Here is a 25,259-nt window from a genome sequence, read left to right as displayed (position 1 = left end):
ACTTGTCCTGATCCTATGGTAACTAACATTTTGGACCAGTCTCCCATATGCAACCTTGTCAAAGGCCTCAATTAAGTTCACAGAGATTTTCTTTGAAAGATTCAAGCAGAAAAGTGTGTGTCAAAAGATCTCCTTCTAAGAAAGCAACACTGAATATTTTGATTAATTCCAAGTGTACTTTAATCCTGTCCTTCAGAGGTCCTTCCAATAGCTTCCCTTCTATGGAGGCCTCTTACCATCCTTGAGTAAACATACAGCATTTGCTTCCCTCCATCAGCTGGCTCCTCTCCTGTGGAAAGTGAACATCTGAAAGCTTCTATCAGTGTTGTCTCTCATACACCTGGTGCCATTAGTTTTTCTTTCTGATAAGTTTTGGAGAAGGCATTATCAGTTCATAAATAAAGAAATTAAAACACATTCTCACCAATCCTTTAGATTGCAGATGCATCCATCTATGAAAGTATTAGAAGGGAGCACAGCACAGTCTCTGTGAAGACCTTCCTTACACCAGGAAGATCTTTCATCATGTTGCATGGTTCTACTAGCATGTAAATACCATAGATTGGTAACTGATCTGGTATTTTAAGCCTGGGGTCCATGAGTTGCTGTTGGCCACTAGCGGCAGCAGAATGGCAGGCCACCACAATATTTATCAGCATTGCCCAACATCTCCCTAACCCAATTATTTTCAGCCTAAAAAATTGAAGAAGGTAGGAGGGCAAGTGTCTAAAATAAGGTATTAACCTGACAAGCGGCAGCACAAGATTATACTGCACCGCAACAGCAGGATCAGATCAAACGTGTGCAGTGCTGTTACACCCAGCTATGAACAAGTAATGGGAGAAGATTGTTCTGAGTGTCCCTGTCCTCGAGGGACGCTAAGTTCAAACAGTGAGCATCCAAGACTAGTTAGAAATGTCCAGTGAACAATGCATCTCAGCTTCTTCCTGAGGTTCTGCCTTCTATCTTCCACCGATTTATTTATTTATTGGGATACTGCACGGAGTAGGCCCTTCCAGCTCTTCGAGCTGTGCCACCCAGCAATCCGATTTAATCTGAGCCTAATTACAGGACAATCCACAATGATCAATTAACCCTCTAACTGATACGCCTTTGGACTGTGGGAGGAAATGGGGACACCCAGAAGAAACTCACGGTGGTCACGGGGAGAAAGTAGAAACCCCTTACAGGCTGCAGCGGGTGCATATGCCAAGTGGATATAGCAAGAGCCAATTGTAGATGCCTACCTTGTTACTCTAAATTCGTCCATACTTCTCCATGTCTGTAGAGTTATTGTTGGCCTGCTCTGTATCCTTTCTGATTGCATGGTAATTAAGCTCTACTTCGATTCCCACAACAAACTGTGCCTTTCATGCACATTATTCCAACACGGATAAAACACTGCTACCCACCCTATTATATGGGATTAACAAGGTACTGCCCCTCAAAAAAAGCAAGATATACATATGTAATCCAACTAACTTCTGCCTTTACGTGATGGAATCATTGGGAATTCTATCAAATGGCACTAAGTCCTAAGTTTGAGCAAGAAAGAAGATAGTTAAGAACAATGTTGGCCCCTTGAAGAATGAATTGGGAGAAATTGTTATGGGAAACAGGAAAATGGCAACAGAATTTAATGCATACTTTAGATCTGTCTTCACCAGGGAGGACACAAGCAATCTCCCAGATGTATGGATGGGCCAGGGTCATAAGATATCAGAGGAATTGAGACAGATTGACATTAGGAAAGAAACTGTGATGAGTAGACTGGTAGGACTGAAGGCTAATAAATCCCCGGGTCCAGATGGTCTGCATCCGAGGGTTCTAAAAGAGGTGGCTCAGGAAATTGCGGATGCATTGGTAATCATTTTCCAATGTTCCTTAGATTCAGGATCAGTTCCTGAAGATTGGAGAGTGGCTAATGTTGTCCCACTTTTCAAGAAGGGAGGGAAGGAGAAAACGGAGAACTATCGCCCTGTTAGCCTAACGTCAGTCGTGGGGAAGATGCTTGAGTCCATTATTAAGGATGAAATAGTGGCACATCTAGATGGCAGAAATAGGATTAGGCCAAGCCAGCATGGATTTACCAAGGGCAAATCATGCTTGACTAATCTGTTGGAGTTTTCTGAGGGTGTAACAAGGATGTTAGATGAGGGTAAGCCAGTAGATGTTGTGTACCTAGATTTTCAGAAGGCATTCGATAAGGTGCCACATAGGAGACTGGTGAGTAAAATCAGAGCTCATGGCATTGGGGGCAGGGTTTCAACATGGATAGAAAACTGGTTGGCAGATAAAAAGCAAAGGGTAGCAGTGAATGGGTGTTTCTCAGACTGGCTGGAGGTGACTAGTGGGGTACCACAGGGCTCTGTATTGGGACCACAGCTCTTTACGATTTATGTCAATGATTTAGATGAGGGCATTGAAAACTATATCAGCAAGTTTGCTGACGATACTAAACTGGGTGGCAGTGTGACATGCGAAGAGGACGTTAGGAGAATACAGGGAGACTTGGATAGGCTGAGTGAGTGGGCAGATATTTGGCAGATGTCATTCAATGTGAATAAATGTGAAGTTATCCACTTTGGAAGCAGGAACAAGAGGGCAGAGTATTGTCTGAACGGTGTCGAGTTAGGTAAGGGAGAAATGCAAAGAGACCTAGGAGTCCTAGTTCACCAGTCAATGAAGGTGAATGAGCAAGTGCAACAGGCAGTGAAGAGGGCAAATGGAATGTTGGCCTTTGTTACAAGGGGAATTGAATACAAGAGCAAGGATGTCCTTTTGCATTTGTACAGGGCCCTGGTGAGACCACACCTGGAATATTGTGTACAGTTTTGGTCTCCAGGTTTAAGGAAGGACATTCTGGCAATTGAGGAAGTGCAGCGTAGATTCACTAGGTTGATTCTGGGATGGCAGGGCTGTCTTACGCAGAGAGATTGGAGAGATTGGGCTTGTACACGCTGGAATTGAGGAGATTGAGAGGGGATCTGATTGAAACGTTTAAGATAATTAAAGGATTTGATAGGATTGAGGCAGGTAATATGTTCCAGATGTTGGGAGAGTCCAGTACCAGAGGGCATGGATTGAGAATAAGAGGTCAGTTATTTAAAACAGAGTTGAGGAAGAGCTTCTTCTCCCAGAGAGTTGTGGAGGTGTGGAATGCACTGCCTCGGAAGACGGTGGAGGCCAATTCTCTGGATGCTTTCAAGAAGGAGCTGGATAGATATCTGATGGATAGGGGAATCAAGGGATATGGGGACAAGGCAGGGACTGGGTATTGATAGTGAATGATCAGCCATGATCTCAGAATGGCGGTGCAGACTCGAGGGGCCGAATGGTCTACTTCTGCACCTATTGTCTATTGTCAAATAGACTTTGACCCTGTGTTAAAATTTAGCAGACGGACTGTTTACATTTTCAGTTTGTTACCAAGAGTGCAGCTTGCATATCATTGTGTTACTAAATGTATTTCATTCTGAAACCACGCTAGCTAGCAAAATTCTGTCCCATCATTGTCTCGTGGTTTTGCCCTTTACAATGAGTTCAGCTTTGGGATCAGTGATGCTGTGGTATCATTGTATGGAACAATGTGTCCTGCAAACAAGTTCCACTATGTAAAGTAATTGAACAATGCATTGGTGTTACCTTACTCCGTATTTCAACAACAGTTACAAATCAGGAAATACTTTTCTGGCTGCAGTCCAAGAACAAGTATTACAACAAAATGCCAATGCACAAACATGAGAGCATCTGTAGAGGCTGGAAAGCCAAAGCAACATGTGCACAAAATGTTGCAGGAACTTAGCAGATCAGGCAGCATTCACGTGTAATGCCTTGGTTACGATTTCTACTGCTACACTATGAGGTATTTTATTGTAGCAGTTTTCTGTAAAAACAGTGTGTCCCGCTGGAAAGTGTGTTTTGGCTTCTGCTGAAGATAAGGAGTCGTGTTGTCCAACATAGGAATGCTGCACCAGTTGATCGGGATTATGGGATGTGAGGGAAGGTTCTAGAGAGCCGAGGGGAAGAGTTTTCTGAAGGGCAGTAGTCTGGTTTGAGGAGTTTTGGTGGGAACTGCAGAGTGGGGCACAAGGGATGATGCCGCAGAATGCCGCTGGAAAGAGTGCAGATGAATGGCTCCAAGGAGGAAGGGCCAAAACTCCTGAGAGAGAGCCAGTTCATTTGAGATAGTCTTCGAGGGAAGTTCTGAATGTTCACTCAGACCATGGGTCCAGTGGGCAAGTAAAGAGATACAGCTCGACTACCCCAGAATGAGCCCCAATGTTTAAGTGCACTTTGGACTGGTTTAATTGTAATGGACCCCTTTGTTTTTCTTTTCTTTTTCTGTAACTGTTTATTAAAGTTGAAAATTTGTTAAATATATTTTCTTTATAATTTTATGCTGGTGTACGATCTGTCATTTCTGGGCTACCAATAACTGTGTATGGGCAGTATTTACACAGCATTCACTACAACCTACGTTTCTTAATTGGAATTTCCTATCTTTCCTATTTGGTTGAACCCCAAATCATACCTAAACATATATTGTTTATGAAAGGTGGCTTTCTCACTGCTGAGTCATGTGGCTGTAAGCAATGTTGTCCAAGTTTGTATACGAGCTCCAATGAGAGGGTTGCATATGGAAAGGAATAAATAGTCAACGTTTCAGGCCAAAACCCTTCATCAGGACTCGGACATTATACTTCCAAAAATACACAAACACTGTATTTCCAAAAATAATCATGCAGAGGTTTCACCAATAGTTCTGTGAGTAACACCGAGTCCTTAATAAAGTAGATGATTTTAGTTGAAAAATACCCCAAAATATTCCCAACAGTTTTTGACAGCTGATCACTGTCAGAGATTAGACATTTAAATAAGAATTTAAAATTACCTAAAACTTCTAAGAGAATAAATACAATTTTAAAAGAATGGGCAGTATTAACAAGTAAGGAAGAACATTAAAATTAAGTGAGGAAATTCAGTCACTTACCTGCATTTATATTTGGTTTTAGGCTTGGAAATGCCATAAATTAATCATATGCTCAGCAGCCATTGACCAGAATGCTTAGGAGTAGAATTAGGCTATTCAGCCCATCATGTCTATACCATCCATTGAGATAAATCTAAAGCATATCCAGCCATTCATTAGAGTACTTTGCTGCTATGATAAACAACAAACTCAGCAGTTGCACAACATACCTTGTCATTCAACCTCCAGTTTAGATTGGACCTTCATATTTGGGTATATGGCTGTAGGCCTCTGAGAAATACTGAATCCATGTGGACTGAAAGTGTCACTTAAATTTTGCCAGGCTGGAATGCTGTACCTGGCTTCTCCTGGTAGTCAAAATGTCAGAGGGGTGGACAAAATTGGAATTGAATTGCATCTCATATTTATAGTCAAGATTCATAGATATGGTATTAGGGAACACCTACAGTGGTATACTGCATGCTGAAGTGAAGTCCTACAGGTGAGACATAAGTAACCTTGGTGTAGCACTGGGGTTCTTAATCTTTTTTATGCACGGACCCCTTTGGCAGTCTGGTGAAGCCTATGGTCCGCTTCTCGGAAAGTGTATTTAAATATATAAAATAAAATGCATAAGATTAAAAAATAAATCAATTATATTGAAATACACTTATCAAAATACTACTGTGGTTTGTTGCCTACATTCATAATAGAAGGGACTGCTGGATTAGTGAAAATAACTTTTTTCCCATCCAAGTTCATGGAAACCAGGTTAAGAGCCACTGGAGTAGGAAGAAAACTGTAGTAGGCTCAGACTTGTTCTTCTAAACAATAATATATCTTTCAAAGAAGTAACCATTAAAATCTCTGAACAGCTCCAAAAGACCAACCTCCGACCTGTTCAATTTAGGATCATCCATTTTAGGCCCAGTCAGAGCCCATGGTCCACTTCAATTCCCAAGGTAGTTGTGAAAGAGAGACATTGAGGATGGTTAGCACATTCAGCTGCAAAAAATGTGATTGTGAGAAGATCACAGAGAAAGTGGGGGCTGCACCGAGCACAAAGGAATCAAAAAGGAATATTGCTTCTCTGCGATGGTGGTGTCCTTATAGTACCAGGCAGAATGGAAACAGCACTTTCCTCAATCACAGCACTCTGCAGAGGGTTGTGCGGACAGCCCAGCACATCTGTAGATGTGAACTTCCCACTATTCAGGACATTTACAAGGACAGGTGTGTAAAAAGGTCCCGAAGGATCAATGGGGACCCAAGTCACCCCAACAACAAACTGTTCCAGCGGCTACATCCGGGAAGCGGTACTGCAGCATAAAAGCCAGGACCAACAGGCTCTGGGACAGCTTCTTCCACCAGGCCATCAGGCTGATTAATTCACGCTGATACAATTGTATTTCTATGCTATATTGACTGTCCTGTTGTACATATTATTTATTACAAATTACTATAAATTGCACATTACACATTTAGACAGAGACATAACAAAGATTTTTACTCCTGTATATGAATAATGTAAGTAATAAAGTCAATTCAATTCAATTCAATTCAGAGCCAATCCAATGCCAACCATTAAGTGAAGATTAGAGAGAAACATATACATACAAAGTACCTCTGCTACATTTTTAATCAATATTGTAAACAGACAAAGTGTTAAATAACTAAGTTAAATATTGTGCTTACCTCTCAGTATTACTTGTGACAGTAAGATGATATTGGGCTGGAGAGAAGATAAATGGAATCCAGGAATTATGTTGCAAAAGTCTACAGATAGCCAGTCTTTCAACATATTCTACTACAAAGTCTGGCAACTCCAACCAAAATAAAAACCTATAACTATCTGAACAAATAATGTCAAGGTCATTCAAGTAATAAAACACTGTGTAGCCAAAGTGTAGTGACTAGTGGTCAGGACGTTAGAGTACAGAGTTCATTTCTGGCTTCATCTGTAAAGAGTTTATCTGTTCTCCCCGTAACCACGTGAGATTCCTCCGGATGCTCCAATTTCCTCCCACAGTCCAAAGATAGTAGGTTAATTGGTCACTGTAAATTGCCCAATCATTTATAATCATTGTAAAATGATTAGACTGGGTGGGTTGTTGGCAGCGCGGCTTGAAGAGACAAAAAGGCCTATTCCACATTGAAACTCCAAATAAAAATCAATAAAGCTGACTTGTACCCTTCAAATTTGCACCTCTTAATTACATTAAGGTAGTTTTGACTTCAAGTGCTTTTAGAAGGGTAAGTTGTAGAAGATAAAAAAGGTTTTCTTGCTCTGATCACATGATCGATTCTGGCCGGTTGAGAATTCTTGTCAAAGTAAGGGAGCACACTTTATAACTTGGAGCAAATTACCAGCATCAGAAATATATTGGAGCAAGTGATGCTGTGGAAATAGTATCAAAAGGGAATATTGCTTCTTTGCAATGGTGGTGTCCTTATAGTGCATTGTGGTTACTTTAAAATTCAATATACTATATAAATTTTGAAGAGTTATGGGGATCTTGAACAACTTTTGTTTTTCTTCCCAAGTAAACAAACTAAGTGACCCTCTACTTTCTGCCGCAGAATAGGAAGCCCGAGTCTGAATATGGAGCAGACTAAGGAAATGATTGTAGACTTTAGGAAGGTGTATACACATATTTGGCTCCTCCATAGAGAGAGTGAAGTGCACGGAGTTCCTGGGAGTTCACATCTTGGATGACCTCACCTGGTCCCTTCATATCACCTCCCTGAATAAGGCAGCACAGCAGCACCGCCACTTCCTAGGGAGATAGTGGCAAGCGGGGCTCCCCCCATCCCTCAACCTAATGGAATTTTACAGAAGCACCATTGAGAGCATCACCATTGACAAGCTGCATCTCTGTCTGGTATGGGAGCAGCCGAGCATCGGATCAGAAGTCCTGTGAGAACTGCCAAGAGGAATAGGGGTCACCCTACCATCCATCGGGGACATTTATCAGGAGCGCCGCATACGCAAGGCCCTTAGTATCATCCCAGGATGCCATCCATCCATCCAGCATCCTCTTTGACATTATATCATCAGGCAGGAGATTCCAATGTAAAAAGAATGGTCAGGTTGGGAAACAGCTCCTTCCCACAGGGCATCAGGCTTCTGACCTCCCTGTCGCATCACATTTGAAGTGTCACCGGTTAATATGTATAGTGCCTGACAATATTTAATTTATGCACAATTCATTTGTAAATTTTATTCTTGCTTTCCTAAGTTGTTGTGTGTTTGATGTACTACTGTGCTGAAGAAACATAGTCCTGTTTGGTGGTATACATGCATATAGTTTAATAAACTTTACTTGACTTTCTCCATTACAGAGACATCTAAAACCAGGGGAATAAAGTTTAAGGTGTTGAGTGCGAAGGTTGGAGAGGATCTGAGGAATATTTTTCTTCATCCAGAGGGTCACAGCAACCTGGAAAACACTGCCTGGACAAGACATTGAGAGCAATGGACCCAGTGCTTGTAAATGGGATTAATGTAGATGGGTATCGGTGGGCTGAAGGGCTTTTTCTGTGCTGTATGACTCAATGACTATTAGTAATGTGTCCCTCAAAATATTTGAAAGACATATCTCCAATCTTCTTACAAGCAGCCCCTGCAGCACTTTCAGGAGTGGTGGGAAAAACACCTGGAACAAATCTAATGTGCTGCCTAGCCCAGATCATAAATCACATTTTGATATTTTCACTGTTTTTAATAATAAGATTTTAAAATACTTGACAGTTGAATAGAAGCAAACGCCCACATCTCCGACGTAATTTACTTTGAAAGCTCTAAATGAAGTTTCAAACCTGGAACCCTTTGGAAATACATGATCAGCTTTCAGTGTTTAGCTGTGACTCAGGGGGTACCATTCCCACCACTAAATTAGAAGGGTCCAGCTTCAAGCCAAACTCCAGAGATTTGATGTCACAATCCTGAAGCAAAGCTCTGGGGAAATATTGAAAGAAGTGCTATTTGGTTGACAGTACCATCTTTCAGATGAAATGTTAGACTAAGGTGTCCTCTACCCCTCCAGATGAATGCAACTAATTCCATGGAAACAGATCAAGGGATCTTTGGTATCAAGGTCATGTTACTAAGAAGTACAAAGGACCTCCTGTCTATGAATTGGTTGATAGATTTCCTTCGATACAACAGTGACTACAGTTACGAAGTACTTAATTAGCTATGGAACTCATAATGGTATCTATTAAGAGGCCTAAAAGGCATTATATAAATTATTTTAACAAAAACTGAATACAATGTAGAGCTGAATTACTGTACATTCAGAAAGGATACAGAGCAGACCAATAATAACTCCACAGATATGGAGCAATATGGAAGAACCTGGAATAACAAGGTAGGCGACTGTGAGGAGTATCCAAGGCACTGCTGCTGGACTGATTCCTGCTACAGTGAAGGTCCGTTTCATTTCTGAGCTACAGCAGCTTAGTGTCACCATAGCGAAATGAACACTTGTGAAACCACACACTGCTGTTTCTTCCAAGCTTAATAGTTTGCCCGAAAGCAGATAAAAAATTGCAGAAAAGACAGCAAAAATGATGGTGAGGTAAATGTATCGGATGGTACCCAACTGTTCCTCCAGATGGCTGCTCAGAAAAATTAGGAACACTACGTTGACAAGTAAAGTAAATATATTGTCATGACAGAAGCAGTAGCTCAGTAAACGGTGCACTGCAGGAACAAAACAGAATATGTTAACTTAATTCTACTAATGAGGCATGCTTTTGTTAAACATTATTAGATACTTGTGCTATATGCTACCATACATCTTTTCTAACAAATTCATGAAATCTGACATTTACAGTGCACTTCTTGTAACGTGAACAAAGCCTCTGGAGAGGTACCGAAGCTAGTGGATCTAGATGTGTTTTATTCAACAAAAAACAGCAGCAGGCACAACATTGAGACCCTCTTGGAGGAAGAAGTACCCTGACCCCATAACGACATGACATTGTTATATGCTAAAGATCAAAGGCATCAGTTGGACAATTTTATAGTTACACCGTATCTGCAATGCTTCCTTTGAATTACACATTGTTTCCACACATCTCCTTCTTCGCACCCACACTCCAGACACCCAAAATGAATATTAATCAGTATTGTCTGGTTTGCAATCAGCACAAGAACTATTGTTCAGGGCTGCATTTTAAATTCAATCTACAATCCATGTTCATGTCTGGAGATTGGTTGCTGGGGAAATTAATATTTGCTATATACCTTGACTCCAGAAAATGCCCTAACACTTCTTTTTAAGTTCAGATCCCATCATAGATCAAACGAGGTGAACCTCAAAGACTTTCCCTTGTTGAAATTCAAGGTCTTTCCCTGGTTGAACCTGAATGTTTAGTTAATGGTAAGACCAAATGGCATTGAGATTCCTGATCAAAATGCTGCTTGCAGTGAGGGCAAGATTAGGATGATTTGGCAAATGAAAGTGTAGTTGAGAAACTGGTGCTGAGGGCAGGGTTTCAGATCTTTGGATCTTTGGGATCTCTTCTGGGGAAGATATGACCTGTACAGAATGGCCAGGTTATGCCTGTACCGGGGCAGGGGGAGCTGATATCCTTGTGGTTAGGTTTCCAAGAGCTGTTGGGGTGAGGTTTAAACAAATTTGGCAGGGAAAAGGGAGCCAGGAAGGACAGGCAGATGATAGGGGACAATAGTAGTCAGTGGGATGGGGGATGAGTTGGAGTGTAGAAAGGGGAGCATTATCAAAAAGTGTGACAGATACAGGACTGCCACAAGGAAATCTGCAGATGCTGGAAATTCAAGCAACACACACAAAATGCTGGTGGAACGCAACAGGCCAGGCAGCATCTATTGGGAGAAGCACTTTTGACGTTTCTGGCTGAGACCCTTTGTCAGGACTAACTGAAAGGAAAGATAGTAAGAGATTTGAAAGTAGGAGGGAGAGGGTAAAATGCAAAATGATAGGAGAAGACCAGAGGGGGTGGGGTGAAGCTGAGAGCCAGAAAGGTGATTGGCAAAAGGGATACAGAGCTGGAGAAAGGAAAGGATCATGGGACGGGAGGCCTAGGGAGAAAGAAAGGGGGAGGGGAGCACCAGAGAGAGATGGAGAACAGGCAGAGAGAGAAAGAAAGAAAAGGGAGGGGGGGGGGAAGAAACGAAAAATAACTTTAAAAAAACTAAGAAGGGGAGGAGAGGCATTAACGGAAGTTAGAGAAGTCAATGTTCATGCCATCAGGTTAGAGGCTATCCAGCTGGTATATAAGGTGTTGTTCCTCCAACCTGAATGTGGCTTCATCTTGACAGTAGAGGAGGCCATGGATAGACATATCAGAATGGGAATGGGACGTGGAATTAAAATGTGTGGCCACTAGGAGATCCTGCTTTCTCTGGCGGGCAGAGCGTAGGTGTTCAGTGAAACGGTCTCCCAGTCTGCGTCGGGTCTCACCAGTATATAAAAGGCCACACCGGGAGCTCTCAGCTTCACCCCACCCCTCCGGTCTTCTCCTATCATTTTGCATTTTCCCCTCCCCCTCCTACTTTCAAATCTCTTACAATCTTTCCCTGCAGTTAGTCCTGACGAAGGGTCTCGGCCCAAAACGTTGACATTGCTTCTCCCTATAGATGCTGCCTGGCCTGCTGCGTTCCACCAGCATTTTGTGTGTGATACAGGACTGAAGGTGTTGTATTTGAATGCACGCAGTTCACAGAATAAGGTAGATGAACTTGCAGAGCAGCTAGAAATTGGCAGGTCTGACACTTTGGGCATCACCAAGTCGTGGCTGAAACAAGATTTTAGTTGGGAGCTTACCATCCAAGGATACATCTTGAATCAAAAGTAGTTTGTTGGGTAGAGGGGGTGGCATGGCACCATTGATTAAAAAAAATGAAATTAAGTCCTTAGGAAGAGGTGACATAAGTTTGGAAGATGTAGAATCCCGTTGGGTAGAGTAAGGAACTGCAAGAGTAAAAGAACCTTGATGGGAGTTACTGAATATACAGGCCTCCAAACAGTTGCCAGGAAATGGGCTACAAATTACAATGGGAAGCAGAAAAGGCATGTCAACAGGGCAATGTTACAATAGTCATGAGGGATTTCAATATGCAGGAAGACGGGCTAAATCAGGCTGGTGCTGTATCCCAAAAGAGTGAGCTTGTAGAAGGCCTACAAGACAGCTTGTGGTTGAGCCTACTAGGGAAACAGCTATTCTGTATTGCATGTTGTGTAATGAGCCAGACTTGATTAGTGAGCTTAATGTAAAAGAACCCTTAGGAGTCAGTGATCATGATATGATAGAATTCATCTTGCAATTTGAGAGAGAGAGAGAGAGAGAGAGAGGAGCTAAAGTCAGTTGTATCAGTATTACAGTGGAGTAAAAAAACTTAGAGAGCAATCAGAGAGGTACTGGCCGAAGTTGATTGGAAGGGAACACTAGCAGGGATGACAGTAGTGCAGCAATGGCTGAAGCTTCTGGGAGCAATACAGAAGGCACAGGACACATATGTCCTAAAGAAGAATAAGTATTCTAAAGGCAAGATGATGCAAGCATGGCTGACAAGGGAAGTCAAAGCCAACATAAAAGCCAGGGAGGGCACATAATAGAGCAAAAAATAATGGGAAGATAATTGGAAAGCATTTAAAAACCAACAAAAAGCAACTAAAAAAGCTACAGGGGGGGGGAAGAAATATAAAGATAAGCTAGCCAACAATATCACAGAGGATACCAACCATTTTTTCAGATATATAAAGAGTAAAACAGAAGCAAAATTAGATATTGGACTGCTGTAAAATGACATTGGAGAGGTAGTAATGGGGGACAAAGAAATGGCAGACAAGCAGAATAAGTATTCTGCATCAGCCTGTACTACAGAACAAACTGGCAGTATGCTAGAAGTTCAAAAGTGTCGGGGCAGAAATGAGTGTAGTTGCTATTACTATGGAGAAGGTGCTTGGGAAGCTGAAAGGTATGAAGGTAGATAAGTCATCTGGATCAGATGAGCTATACTCCAGGGTTCTGAAGAAGATAACTAAAGAGATTGTGGAGGCATTAGTAATGATCTTTAAAGAATCACTAATTTTTGCAATGGTTCCAGAGGACTGGAAAATTGCAAATGTCACTCCACTCTTCAAGAAGAGAGGAAGATAGAAGAGAAGAAATTATAGGCCAGTTGGCCTGACTTCAGTGGTTGGGAAGGTGTTGGAGTCGAGTGTTAAGGATGCAGTTTTGCAGTACTTGGAGGCACATGATAAAATAGGCCAAAATCAGTATGATTTCCTTAAGGTAAAATCTTGCCCAACTAATCTCTTGGAATTCTTTGAGGGTAGACAAAGGAGAATTGGCGGATGTTGTGTACTTCGATTTTCAAGAGGTCTTTGACAAGTGCCACACATTAGGCTGCTTAACAAGTTAAGAGCCAATGGTACTGCAGGAAAGATACCAGCATAGATAGAACATTTGGTGTGATTGGCAGAAAGCAAAGAGTGGGAATAAAGGGAGCTTTTTCTGATTCACTGCCAATGACTAGTGGTGTTCTGCAGGGGTCAGTGTTGGGACCGATTCTTTTTATGTTGCATCTCAAAGATTTGGATGATGGAATTGATGGCTTTGCGACCAAGTTTGTGTACAATACGAAGGTAGGTGGAGAGGCAGGTAGTGTTGAAGAGGCAGAGAGGCTGCCAAAAGACAGACAGAAGAGGAGAATGGGCAAAAAAATGGCAGATGGAATACAGCATCATGAAGTGTATGGCCATGCACTTTGGTAGAATGAATTAAAGCATAGAACATTTTCTAAATGGGGAGAAATTTTTAAAAATCCAAGGTGCAGTGACTTGGGAGTCCGCATGTAGGATTCCCTAAAGGTTAATTTACAATTTGAGTTGGTGGTGAGGACAGCAAATGCAATGTTAACATTCATTTCAAAGAGGACTAGAGTATAAAAGCAAGGATGTAATGCTGAGCTTTATAAGACACTGGTGAGGCCTCTCTTGAAGTATTGTGAGTAGTTTCAGGCCCCTTATTTTAGAAAGGATGTGCTGGCTTTAGAGAGGATTCAGAGAAGGTTCATGAGAATAATTCCAGGAATGAAAGATTTATCGTATGAGGAGCAATTGATGGATCTGGGCCTGTACTCACTGGAATTTAGAAGAATGGAGGGATCTCATTGAATGATGAAAAGCCTAGAGAGAGTGGATGTGACGGAGCAATCTCAGACCAGAGGGCCCAGCCTCAGAATATAGGGATGTCCATTTTGAACAAAGATGAGGAGGAATGTCTTTAGCCAGAAGGTGGTGGACCTGTGGAATTTGTGGCCACAGGCAGCTGTGGAGGCCAAATCATTGGGTGTATTTAAAGTGGATGTTGACAGTTTGTTGATTAGTCAGAGCATGAATGGTTACAAGGAGAAGGCAGGAGAATGGGGTTGAGAGAGAGATGTGTCCGCCATAATGAAATGGTGGATCACTCAATGGGCTGAATGGCCTAATTCTACTACTATGCCTTATGGTCTTATTAGCAAAAACATCATGTTTAAACTGAAGAGCAGCTACTGCAGATGGCTTCCACAGAACAAAAACACAGGCGCTAACAGAAACTTTTTCTATAGGACATCCAGAATTTTTTTTCCTTAAATACCCAACCAGTATTCCTTTTTAGTTGCAATTCAGGGATCCTGAATATTCTACCCAAATCTCCTTTATTTTCCTCTTCTTCAAAAAGTCCATAATATCATACGACATAGAAGCATAATTAGGCCATTCGGCCCATTGGGCTGCTGCACCATACCAACATGATGAATTTTATTAACCCTCTCAACCACATTCTCCTGCCTTCTCTCCTCAACCTCTGATGCTGTTAGTAATCAAGAACCTATCAACCTCCACTTTAAACATACCCAATGTCTTGGCCTGCACAGTTGTCTGGGGCAAAAAGTCCAGAAATTCACCACCTCTGGCTAAAGAACATCCTTCTATTATGAGACTATGCGGCTATGCCCTCTGGTCGTAAATTCCGCCACTGCAGGAAACATCCTCTCCACATCCCCACTATCTAGGCTTTTAAATATTCAATAGGTTTCAAGGAGATCGCCCTTCATTCTTCTAAGCTCCAGTGCGTACAGGCCCAGAGCCATCAATTGCTCCTCATACATTAATCCTTTCATTCTCATGAACTTACTCTATAGACAGTTTGCTGAGAACAGTGACTTCCATATTCCCAACAAGGGGTGAAAAGGCAGGCTCAGTCAAGAAACTAATCCACTTACCTAGCCTATCCACTGAACATTCACACACCCAGTAAATATTGTTGGACAGCAATCATGACCAACTCTGTGTACCACCCAAGGTCATCTAGGACCATCAGTCCAAGGTCAACTAGGTCAAAAGACTGAATCTGCAGCCTCCCTCCTGAGAAAAAATTTGTGCATGCTTCATATCTAATGGAGCTGCACTTCATTCTTTATTGAAATTTTAAATTTTTTGCTTGCTATTTTCTTGTTCTGAAAACTGCCTACTGGCAATTCACTAAATAATCTGCGAATTTTATGAAATTTCAGTATAAGACTTCAGGGTATGTTTGCTGCATGACTGTTTTGAAAATGAAACAATACATCATAATGATCTATTTAAGTGCACAAAAGACTTTGCCTCGCTTTCCCATAGACTTAACAGTGCATCTATTGGATTTCCATATCATTAGCACAACCCAAGCACATACGTTAGGATAATTGTTTTTAACTTTGAAAATCTAATGGAAGTTCATCAAAATGCTCCACCCAAAAGTACATACAGCATATATTACTGATCAATCATGGACACACCTATCACAGTACTTTTTCGTTCCCTACTTCTGGCATTGTTGTTCCAATAAATAATACCACATATAACCACTACTGACAAGTGAATCTTGCTTCTAACATTTATTGAGATGCAGTGCAGATTAGACCCATCCAGCCACACCACTCAGCAATCCTTCAATTTAACTCTAGCCTAAACACGGGGCAATTTATAATGACCAATTAACCTACTAACCAGTACGTCTTTAGACTGTGGTAGGAAACCTATGCAGTCCTGGGGAGAACATACAAACTCCTTACAGGCAGCAGAGAGGATTGAACCCAGGTTGTCTATACTGCAAAGTACTGTGCTACCCATTACGTACCTTTTGAGCAGTGGAGCAGAGAAATGTCGCTACCAAAGCAGGTGTAAAGTACTCCTCATTTCTGCCAGCCTGCAGGTCACCCTTGGGCAAGGTGTGCCACTTATTGAGCCCCACTGATCAGGTTCATGTGAAGCCATGGGAACAGGTGGTGGATGGTCATATGAGCATTTCGCTGAGGCCAGACAGGTAACCTCTGAAGTGTATTGATAATGGCTGTGGTCTCCTGTCTTGGTTAATTTGAAGGTTGAGTCTGTGATGAGGAAGGCAAATATGATGTTGCCATTTATTTCAAGAGGACTAGAATATAAAAGCAAGGATGTAATGCTGAGACTTTATAAAGCACTGGTGATGCCTCACATGGAGTATTGCAAGCAGTTTTGGGCCTCTATCTTAGAAAGGTTGATCTGAAACTGGGGAACATTCATGTACATGATTCAGGATTGAATGGCTTGGCATATGAAGAGCATTTGATGGCTCTGGTCCCATATTCACTGGAATGAGGGCTGACCTCATTGAAACCTTTCGAATGGTGATATAATGGAGAGGCTGTTTCCTATGGTGGGAGTGTCTAGAACCAGAGGACACAGCCTCAGAAAAGAGGTACATCCTTTTAGAATGATGAGGAGGAAGTTCTTCAGCCAGACAGTGGTGAATCTGTGGAGTTCTTTGCCACAGGCAGCTGTGGAGGCCAAGCCTTTACGTGTAATGAAGGCAGAGGATGATAGATTCTTGATTAGTCAGGGTACGAAGGGAAATGGTGGGAAGCCACGATGACATGGTCAAACAGACTTGATGGGCCAAATCGTCTAATTCTGCTCCTATATCTTATGGTCTTAAAAAGAAACTGCACGTAAGAAGGCATTGGCAAAACAGTTTTGTAGAAAATTGGCAAAACAGTTTTGTTGAATAATGGTGCATAGTTCCCCGAAGGTGGAATCTCAAGTGGATAGGGTGGTGAAGAAAGCTTTTGGTATGCTGGCCTTTATAAATCAGAGCATTGAGTATAGGAGTTGGGATGTAATGTTAAAATTGTACAAGGCTGAATTTGGAGTATTGTGTACAGTTCTGGTCACCAAATTATAGGAAAGATGTCAACAAAATAGAGAGAGTACAGAGAAGATTTACTAGAATGTTACCTGGGTTTCAGCACCTAAGTTACAGGGAAAGGTTGAACAGGTTAGGTCTTTATTCTTTGGAGCGTAGAAGGTTGGGGGGGGACTTGATAGAGGTATTTAAAATAATGAGGGGGATAGATCAAGTTGACGTGAATAGGCTTTTTCCATTGAGAGTAGGGGAGATTCAAACAAGAGGACATGATTTGAGAGTTAGGGGGCAAAAGTTTAAGGGTAACACGAGGGGGAATTTCTTTACTCAGAGAGTGGTAGCTGTGTAGAATGAGCTTCCAGTATAAGTGGTAGAGGCAGGTTCAGTATTGTCATTTAAAGTAAAATTGGATAGGTATATGGATAGGAAAGGAATGGAGGGTTATGGACTGAGTGCGGGCCAGTGGGACTAGGTGAGTGTAAGCGTCAGCACGGACTAGAAGGGCCGAGATGGCCAGTTTCCGTGCTGTAATTGTTATATGGTTATATGGTTAAAAATATGCCAAGAAGAATCATTTTCATGAAAAAAACCATGATCGCCTATGTCAAACATCATGGCACATAACAAAGTCCATTCAGCCCCTTGTATCCACTCTGGCACTCAATTAAAAAACTGACCATTTTGTACTCCTATTTATCTAATCTGATTGTTCCACATATCTTTCACCTAATAATATTTGTCCTTGAAAATCAATAAAACTAAAAGATGCTGGAATTTGATTAAAGGACAGAAAATGCAAGAAAATCTCAGCAATTTAGGCAGCATCAGTGAAAAGAAAAATAGTCATTTTTTTAGGGTTTTTGCAGCCTCTTGTCAGAAATGGATAGGAAGATTTAGGAAAAGGTGCAAACAGTTTTTCAGTAGGAGTGAAGATATGTAGACACTTATATGTATATAAAGAGGGATATGTAGACACTTAATGGGGACACTTAATAGCACTTAAACTACTAGGCCTGTGTAACGAGTTGTTAATGGTAGGAGGTCCATCTGATTTGACAGATAGCAGAATAAAAACAACAATGCATCATACATACACAGATATTCAACGGCAGCAAGAGAAGTTAATAAAGTGATTTAAACATGTAAAAAAAACTTTTTATTGACTAAGACAGAGAGTGTCAAAGCCAGATTATTGTTAGATCAGTTGAACTATATGAGCAACTAGACAACGGCACCCTTTGAGAGAAAGGTAATGCAGTCTGATGTGACCAGAATGAACATTAAATTGAATACTGCATACTGTTCTAAACTTCGTTTCAGAAAGCTGGAAAAAGTAGAGAAGAAATTTTTGAAAAAATTGCCAGAGATTTGTAGCTATGAAAAGATTGGATGACCGAGGTACCAGTGGGGAGTTACTACAGGAGTATAAAATTGAAAATAGTACATATAAAAGATATGTTTCCCAAGCAGAGGGATCAGAACTAGAGGATATGAACTTAAAATATTTAACTGAGAAGAATAAAGGTTTTTTTTCACTCGGGGAGTTTAGAGGTCTGGGACTCACTGCTTGAAAGGAGGTAAAAACAAATAACATCATCCCATTTAAAATGTACTTTGGATATTAACCTTTGGAGCCATGGCCTGTAAGGATGATACAGTACTGATGTGATTAGGTTGGGCAGCTCTTTTCCAACTGCTTAGGCACAGTGGTTGAATGTCCTTTGTATTATAATTTTCAAAGAATCTATTGTTAAAAATACTACAGCTTTTTTTGTCAAAATCCATTCCTAGCAAATAGGATTGCAAACTTTTGTGGGATATATTCTTAAAGATTTATCACATGACTTCCCAGTTCCAACCGTTGTGCCCAGTTAAACATCTCTTCTTTGGTTTGAATGTTTATTCCTTTCCATAGATGCTGCCTAACTTGCTGATTACCTCCAGCACACTGTATGTGTTGGTCAAGAGTTCAAGCATCTGCTGAATCTGTTGTGTTACAATTTTGTTTTTCAGCCATTTCCTTTCAATTGAAAAGCAACACACTTGTACCTCTTTAAATTTAGAAAGTGCTCTCCCTGTGATTTTCTTGCCACTGGGGACATTATGCACATTGGCCAGTTGCTTTGATGAACACCATTCAATGAATAGCATTGCCCTGAGCAGATGATTCTTTGTCACTTTAATTCTGCATTTTACTGTAACCACTATGAACTCAGTCACCAGAAACCTAATGGAAAGGACATCAGTTACTCAGATAGCAGTGCTATTACCTCACAGTTTGAAATCCAGGTTTGATCTGATCTTAGGCACTACATTCACCAAGTAATTTTCCTCTGGGTGCTCCTGCTTCTGCCCACACTCCAAAGGTGTGCCCTTTGATAGTTTAACTGGTTATTGTAAACTGCCCCTAGTGTAAGCCCAAAGGCATGTTGTGCTGGTGGAAACAGAGGAAGTTAATAGAATAGGATCCACGAATGCCTCCTCCCGCACATTGTGTGTGTTGCTCTGGACTTGCAGCATCTGCAGTACCTCTTGTGAGCATGATTGTGCCCTTTTTTCTTTCACTTTTGGCAATGGACGGAATTGTCTTGGCTTACGATCAGTGAGATGGTCTTCCACTCTAAGGTGAGGCATCTTTGCCTTGCCAGATTCCCCATGCTTTCCTCCATATCTTACTGCATTGCTGTTAACTTTTAAACTTCATTTGGAGTTAGGAGTGATAAAAAAGGAAAGGGGATGATGGTGCAAGGAGGAAGGCAATGGTAAAGGTATGGAAGTTGAGCTCATGATAAAAGGTCTCAGCCTGAAGTCTTGATTGTTCCCATCCATGGATGCTGCCAAAACCTCTGGGCACAATCATACTTTTGTTTTCAAGACTGATAACAAATCATTAAAGTGTTAAGTGCAGCAACTTATTCCTAAATCTAGTCTAACTCTAAAATGAATGGTAATCTTTCCATTTTTGTAATTGGTGGACAATAGAAGAACTGGAACATACATCTTGCCATTAATGATTTTTGTGCTCCTCCGACAGAAGAGGAACTGGTTAATTTGGATTGGTTGGTGGGATTGTTTCCGAGGTCACCAATGGTGTGACATGCCAATACTCCAGTTAACTATCTAGATGGTTAATGACCCATTTTAGCTAACTTGCCCCAAAATTTATTAGCCATTTTCATTTCCAAAGATCATAATATAAAGCATCTTGATGTATAACAACTTACTTCAATGCACCTAAACTGTGCGGGGCTATGCTATCCATCCAAAATTCCGCGATTGTATCCTGCTCTGCCTAGCCAAACCTAAAGATCTTTGTTTTCTACTTGACAGCAACAGCAGTGTTCCGATGAAACTATTGAACTGGTAATCCAGAGGTCTAAGACAGGAACCCCACTAACTAGTGAATTTAAATTCAGGAGACTTTAAATATGTGCAGAATAATCCAAAATGAAATAAATCTGAATGACGTAATCAAAAATTGAGGTTGAAGATATTAGAAACTGCAGATCTGACGCAAAAGAAAATCAATAGTCAATGTTCCAAGTCAAACTCTTCATTTGGACATTCCATCAAGTAGATCAGGTTGTATAAAACATAGAAAACCTACAGTACAATACAGGCCCTTTGGCCCACAATGCTGTGTTGAACATGTACTTACTTTAGAAGTTACCTAGGGTTACCTATAGCCCTTTATTTTTCTAAGGTCCATGTACTTATCCAAGAGTCTCTTCAAAGACCCTATTGTATACACCTCCACCACCGTCACCAGCAGCCCATTCCACACACTGACCACTCTCTTGTCTTATTTGCTGTTTTTCCATGTGCATTTTTATTATTTTATTGAGCTATTTAATGCCCTCATTCATGTGGTCTTTTACTCTCACATTAAAGCTTGGTGCATCACTTGACAGCTTTAGCCACGAATGTAAAAAAAACTATTCTTTTCTTTAATAGATTGTAAATCTATCAAAGCCTCTGTGTAATGGCTGTTACGCCTCTTAACTTTCTGGTCATCACACTCATGTTTTGTTCATTCCTCTTAATGTGGAGGAATTAGCATCGTGGCAAGTATAGGTCTGAAAAGATGGTAGGCAAGTCTGTTATGAGGGTATACGGTGAATGCAAGCAGGGTTTTTCTATTGAGTTTGGGTCAAACTACAACTTGAAGTCATTGGTTAAGGGTGACGGGTGAAAAGTTCAAGGGGAACATGAGGGGAAGCTTCTTCACTCAGAGGGTCATGAGAGTGTGGAACAATCTGCCCGCGCAAGTGGTGCATGTGAGCTTGATTGCAACACTTAAGAGAAGTTTGGTTAGGTACACAGATGGTTGTCGGTAGCTTAAATGGTTCAGCATAGACTAGATGGGCTGAAAGCCTGCTTCAGTGCTGTATTTTTCTATGAATCTATAATCAAAGTCTTCAACGCCTACACTATCAAAGTACCTGGGATATAAACTAAACATAAAAGACCCCGCAAAAGCTCCAATTCTTGTGCAAGGGGATGGACATTTATTTCTCTAACTTCCTCCAATCCCTTTTCAATTTCCCACTCGGGGTTATCCTCTCAAACCTTCTCTGCTCGTCACCCAGCCATCACCTCCCTTTGCTGCCCCTCTTCTTTCCCTTTCTTCCATGCTCCACTTCCCTCTCCCATTCTTCAGCCCTTTACCTCTTTTTATCCATCTTCCCCCTCACCTAGCTTCACCTATCACATGCTAGCTTGCACTCCTTCCCCTCCCCCATTCTTATTCTGGCTTCTGCCCCCCTTCATTTTCATTCCTGATGAAGCGTCTGGGCTGAAACATCGGCCGTTTACTCCCCTCCATAGATGCTGCCTGATTTGCTGAGTTCCTCCAGCATTTTGTGTGTGGCATATGGAATAGTGTCCTTACATACTGAAGACTTATGGCCTTTTTAACTGAGACAGTAATTCTAAAGCTGGTGATAAAACTACAAAAGATCCAGAGCTAAAAGATCATACATGGGCCACAATGCAAGGAGTTGCCTTTGAATGTCTGTATTCTCACATAATGGAATCATTACAGTTGTCCATAGTTAAAATCAAAGCTTCACAATTGTTACCCTGGCAACCCATTGTTTAAAAAACTGCAGTAAAATGTTATCAATTGATCCATCAGTAAAGATACAAATAATTCTAATGGCATTTGCAATATGCACTTGGTAAATGTTAAGAGAATCATTCTTCTTGTGGAAATAAATATTCAGGTTTATAATTCTCTTCCTTCACAACCTTGACTGTACTAATCCTCTAATCATCTCTGTCACAGCATTGGCCATCTCGACACTTATTAATGGAATTGCTTCATTTAAGCTCATAATCTTGCTGGTTCTTGCTCTACAGTTTAAAACCTATTTATATAATGATCCATGTGTCTCTTTCTCTCCTAATCCTGCCATAAGGAATATCAAGGCACCCTGGTTGAGAACACCGTGGGTTCCAACTCCCTCAGTGAATACACTCACTACTCATGTGAATGCACAATTTACAATTACTTGCTCATTGGTTTATTGGAGACGTTTGGGATAATGATCTGGCAAAGCCCCATCTAAAAAATTTCACTTCACATATGTTATCAGCTGGATAAACATCCCTCCCTTCTTCATGGTTTCACCCTGCAGTAGCTTACTCCAATGATCATCCTTGTTTGACACCCTGTCTTTCCCAAGTGTCAGGTGTAAGGTCCAGAATTCCCTCTCTAAATCCTTCCATTTCCCTTTCCTCTAACTTCTGGTATCAAATCCTGCCCAATAACACTTCTACAAAGCATAGAGTTGGTGTAGGGATGAGGAGACTTTATACAAACTTCTTTATTTTCTTATATGATTTATGTTTTTTGTTGCATATCATATGTGCTTGGAATACTACTGCAAGTAATTTTTTTCATTGCATCGGTGCACATGACAATAAACTGAACCCATTCATGTAAAAGCCACTATGTCAATTGTTTTCTACGGCAAAACACCTTTCTAAACGTGTGAGCAAAACAGAATCAAACTAGCAAGAGAATTATGAAAGAGAGGGCCTGTATCTTATATTTTTCTCTGGAAAGTACAAAATAGCAAAGAGAAGTTATTTTTTAAAGAGAGCTAGGGCAGGTGAGCAGAAACCTTTGTCATTAATGATAGTTCAAGGTGTGCAGGTGTCCTGTTTTAACAGGACATGATTCCTCTGTACAGAGTGATTAATACAGGGTGTATAGGTTTTAGATTCATTGCCCCTTCAAATTCAAAATAATAGGATGCTCAGATACACATCTGAATATAGCAAGGTTGAAAATTCACTATTGTACTGAGGAAGTCCTCCACTGTTTGGTGTTAACTTGACTTTAACGAAAGTGGCTTATTGCATGAACAAGGAAATTTGTCCAGCCAAAGCTATTTCAAAAACACCTCTGATAGGCATTGAAAATTAAAGGTAGGCTGGATATTTAAAATAAAAGCAGAACTCAGCAGGTTGGGTAGCACCTTTGAATAGAGAAAATTATTTAATATCTTCGGTCAATCATGGCCTCCATCAGAATAATGACCTGAACTACTGCCCTCTCACTTCATAGATGCCGCCTGATTTGTTGAGTATTTTGTATTTATTTTTAAAATACAGGTTATGTGGTTATTTAACTTAATACCTGTTGGACTTCTTTATGCCTAAATGTATTGCTAATTGTCAAGATAATGAAAGAACTAGAGTTAACTGCCCTGATCTTCAGTTTTTCACATTGTAGTGAAAATGGGCAAACTTATTGGTTAAAAACACAAAATGCTGGCAGAACTCAGCAGGCCAGACAACATCTATGGGAGGAGGTAGAGAAGAAGTTTCAGGCCGAAACCCTTCATCTGGAGTGGTTATTGGCTACACATTTCCTGAATATTTTGTTATGGCTAAGGAATAAACCTTTTCAGCTATACTTTGGAAAAAATCTCACTTTTCTACACAATATATTCCATCCACAGATATAGACCTCCTACAATGTAGTAACCACTCAGTTTAGCACATAGCCAGTTTTCAGTGGACTACAAGCACATACTGTGTACAAGCTGCCACTCAAATTACTACTTAATTTGACGATAAAAAAAAGTCAGTGCAAAGTTCTTCAGGTCACTTCATGAGTTATGGGACGCAAGATTCAACTGGGATTTTTGTTTACTTTGGAGAAAGCCAGCCTCTTCTACTGTTAAAAACTAACTGTCTGCCTTAAACAACAACGCACATTAGAAAATTAAAAGGCTAAAGATAAAAAGGCCTCGGCAGGTGTTGTGGTGTTACATTTCCAGACATCGGACCCATTAGAAATATATTCATTAGACTTCGTAATTTGTTTTAAAAAATCTTGTCCCACTTTTTAATACAGTTGGGAGGAGTACCGAATGAGTTGAATGTTTGCAAGGTAAAAGGCATCCAAGATGCAGCCCCTTTCGCTCTCCTGCGAATCTGAACTTGAACTCGGGGAGAAATATCCCCGTTTTAACTCTCGAGTGGCTGAGGCCTAGCTACTTACCTTGGCACCGGCTGAGCACCGGGCCGGCACTCAAAGAAAAGGCCTTCTCGGCCCCGGTGAGCCAAAACGACACGATGAGGGAGATAAAGGTCGCGTTTGCGACCAGCAGCCTGGCCGCTCCATACCTCAGCCGCCAGCGGCCTCCCTGTCCCAACAGCGGCATCTCCAAATTGAGGCCCAGCGTCCGTTTTACCCAGAGCGTAGAGCGCTGTCTCGACAGCCACCCAAGAGCAGGCGGCTTTTGCGGGAAAGCATCAGTCTCCCGCCCGGTGATGGCGGACCGTTTAAAAACACATGGTTGCTAATACCACTCGCTTGGGGAGGTGTGTGGGGTGGGAGAATGTGAGAAAGGGGCCTTTTATTTTAGGTTTATTTCAAGACAGCGCCCAGAGGAGGAAATGTCCGCGCCGAGCGCCGACTCTCAGAGGACGAAATGGCCGCGCGTTACTATCGCTAGCCGGAACCATAAACACGGCCCCGGCTTCCCTCCATTGTTCCCTCCGAACGTGTTACTACGTGACGCAAGACGCTCAGCCGACGTTGCCGTCTGACGTCATCCTTAAATAGCGA

The 25,259-nt window shown here is 41.3% G+C and overlaps 1 protein-coding gene across 1 annotated transcript in view; it reads right to left on the bottom strand.

The window, feature by feature from the left end:
- The window catches only part of rhbdd3 (rhomboid domain containing 3), a 33,094-nt gene extending 7,924 nt beyond the window's left edge, over positions 1–25,170 (bottom strand). Inside the window, exons 1-3 of the mRNA XM_059988084.1 lie at positions 24,690–25,170; positions 9,282–9,677; positions 6,668–6,824 (exon numbers count right to left, since the gene is read on the bottom strand). Coding sequence (XP_059844067.1) covers positions 6,668–6,824; positions 9,282–9,677; positions 24,690–24,852 — 716 coding nt within the window. The 5' untranslated portion in view covers positions 24,853–25,170. The remainder of the gene's footprint in view (positions 1–6,667; positions 6,825–9,281; positions 9,678–24,689) is intronic.
- Positions 25,171–25,259: the final 89 nt, after the last annotated feature.

Source organism: Hypanus sabinus, chromosome 13, assembly GCF_030144855.1.
Source record: "Hypanus sabinus isolate sHypSab1 chromosome 13, sHypSab1.hap1, whole genome shotgun sequence".
NCBI classification, from domain to species: domain Eukaryota; kingdom Metazoa; phylum Chordata; class Chondrichthyes; order Myliobatiformes; family Dasyatidae; genus Hypanus; species Hypanus sabinus.
This window is presented reverse-complemented; position numbering and strand designations above follow the sequence as displayed.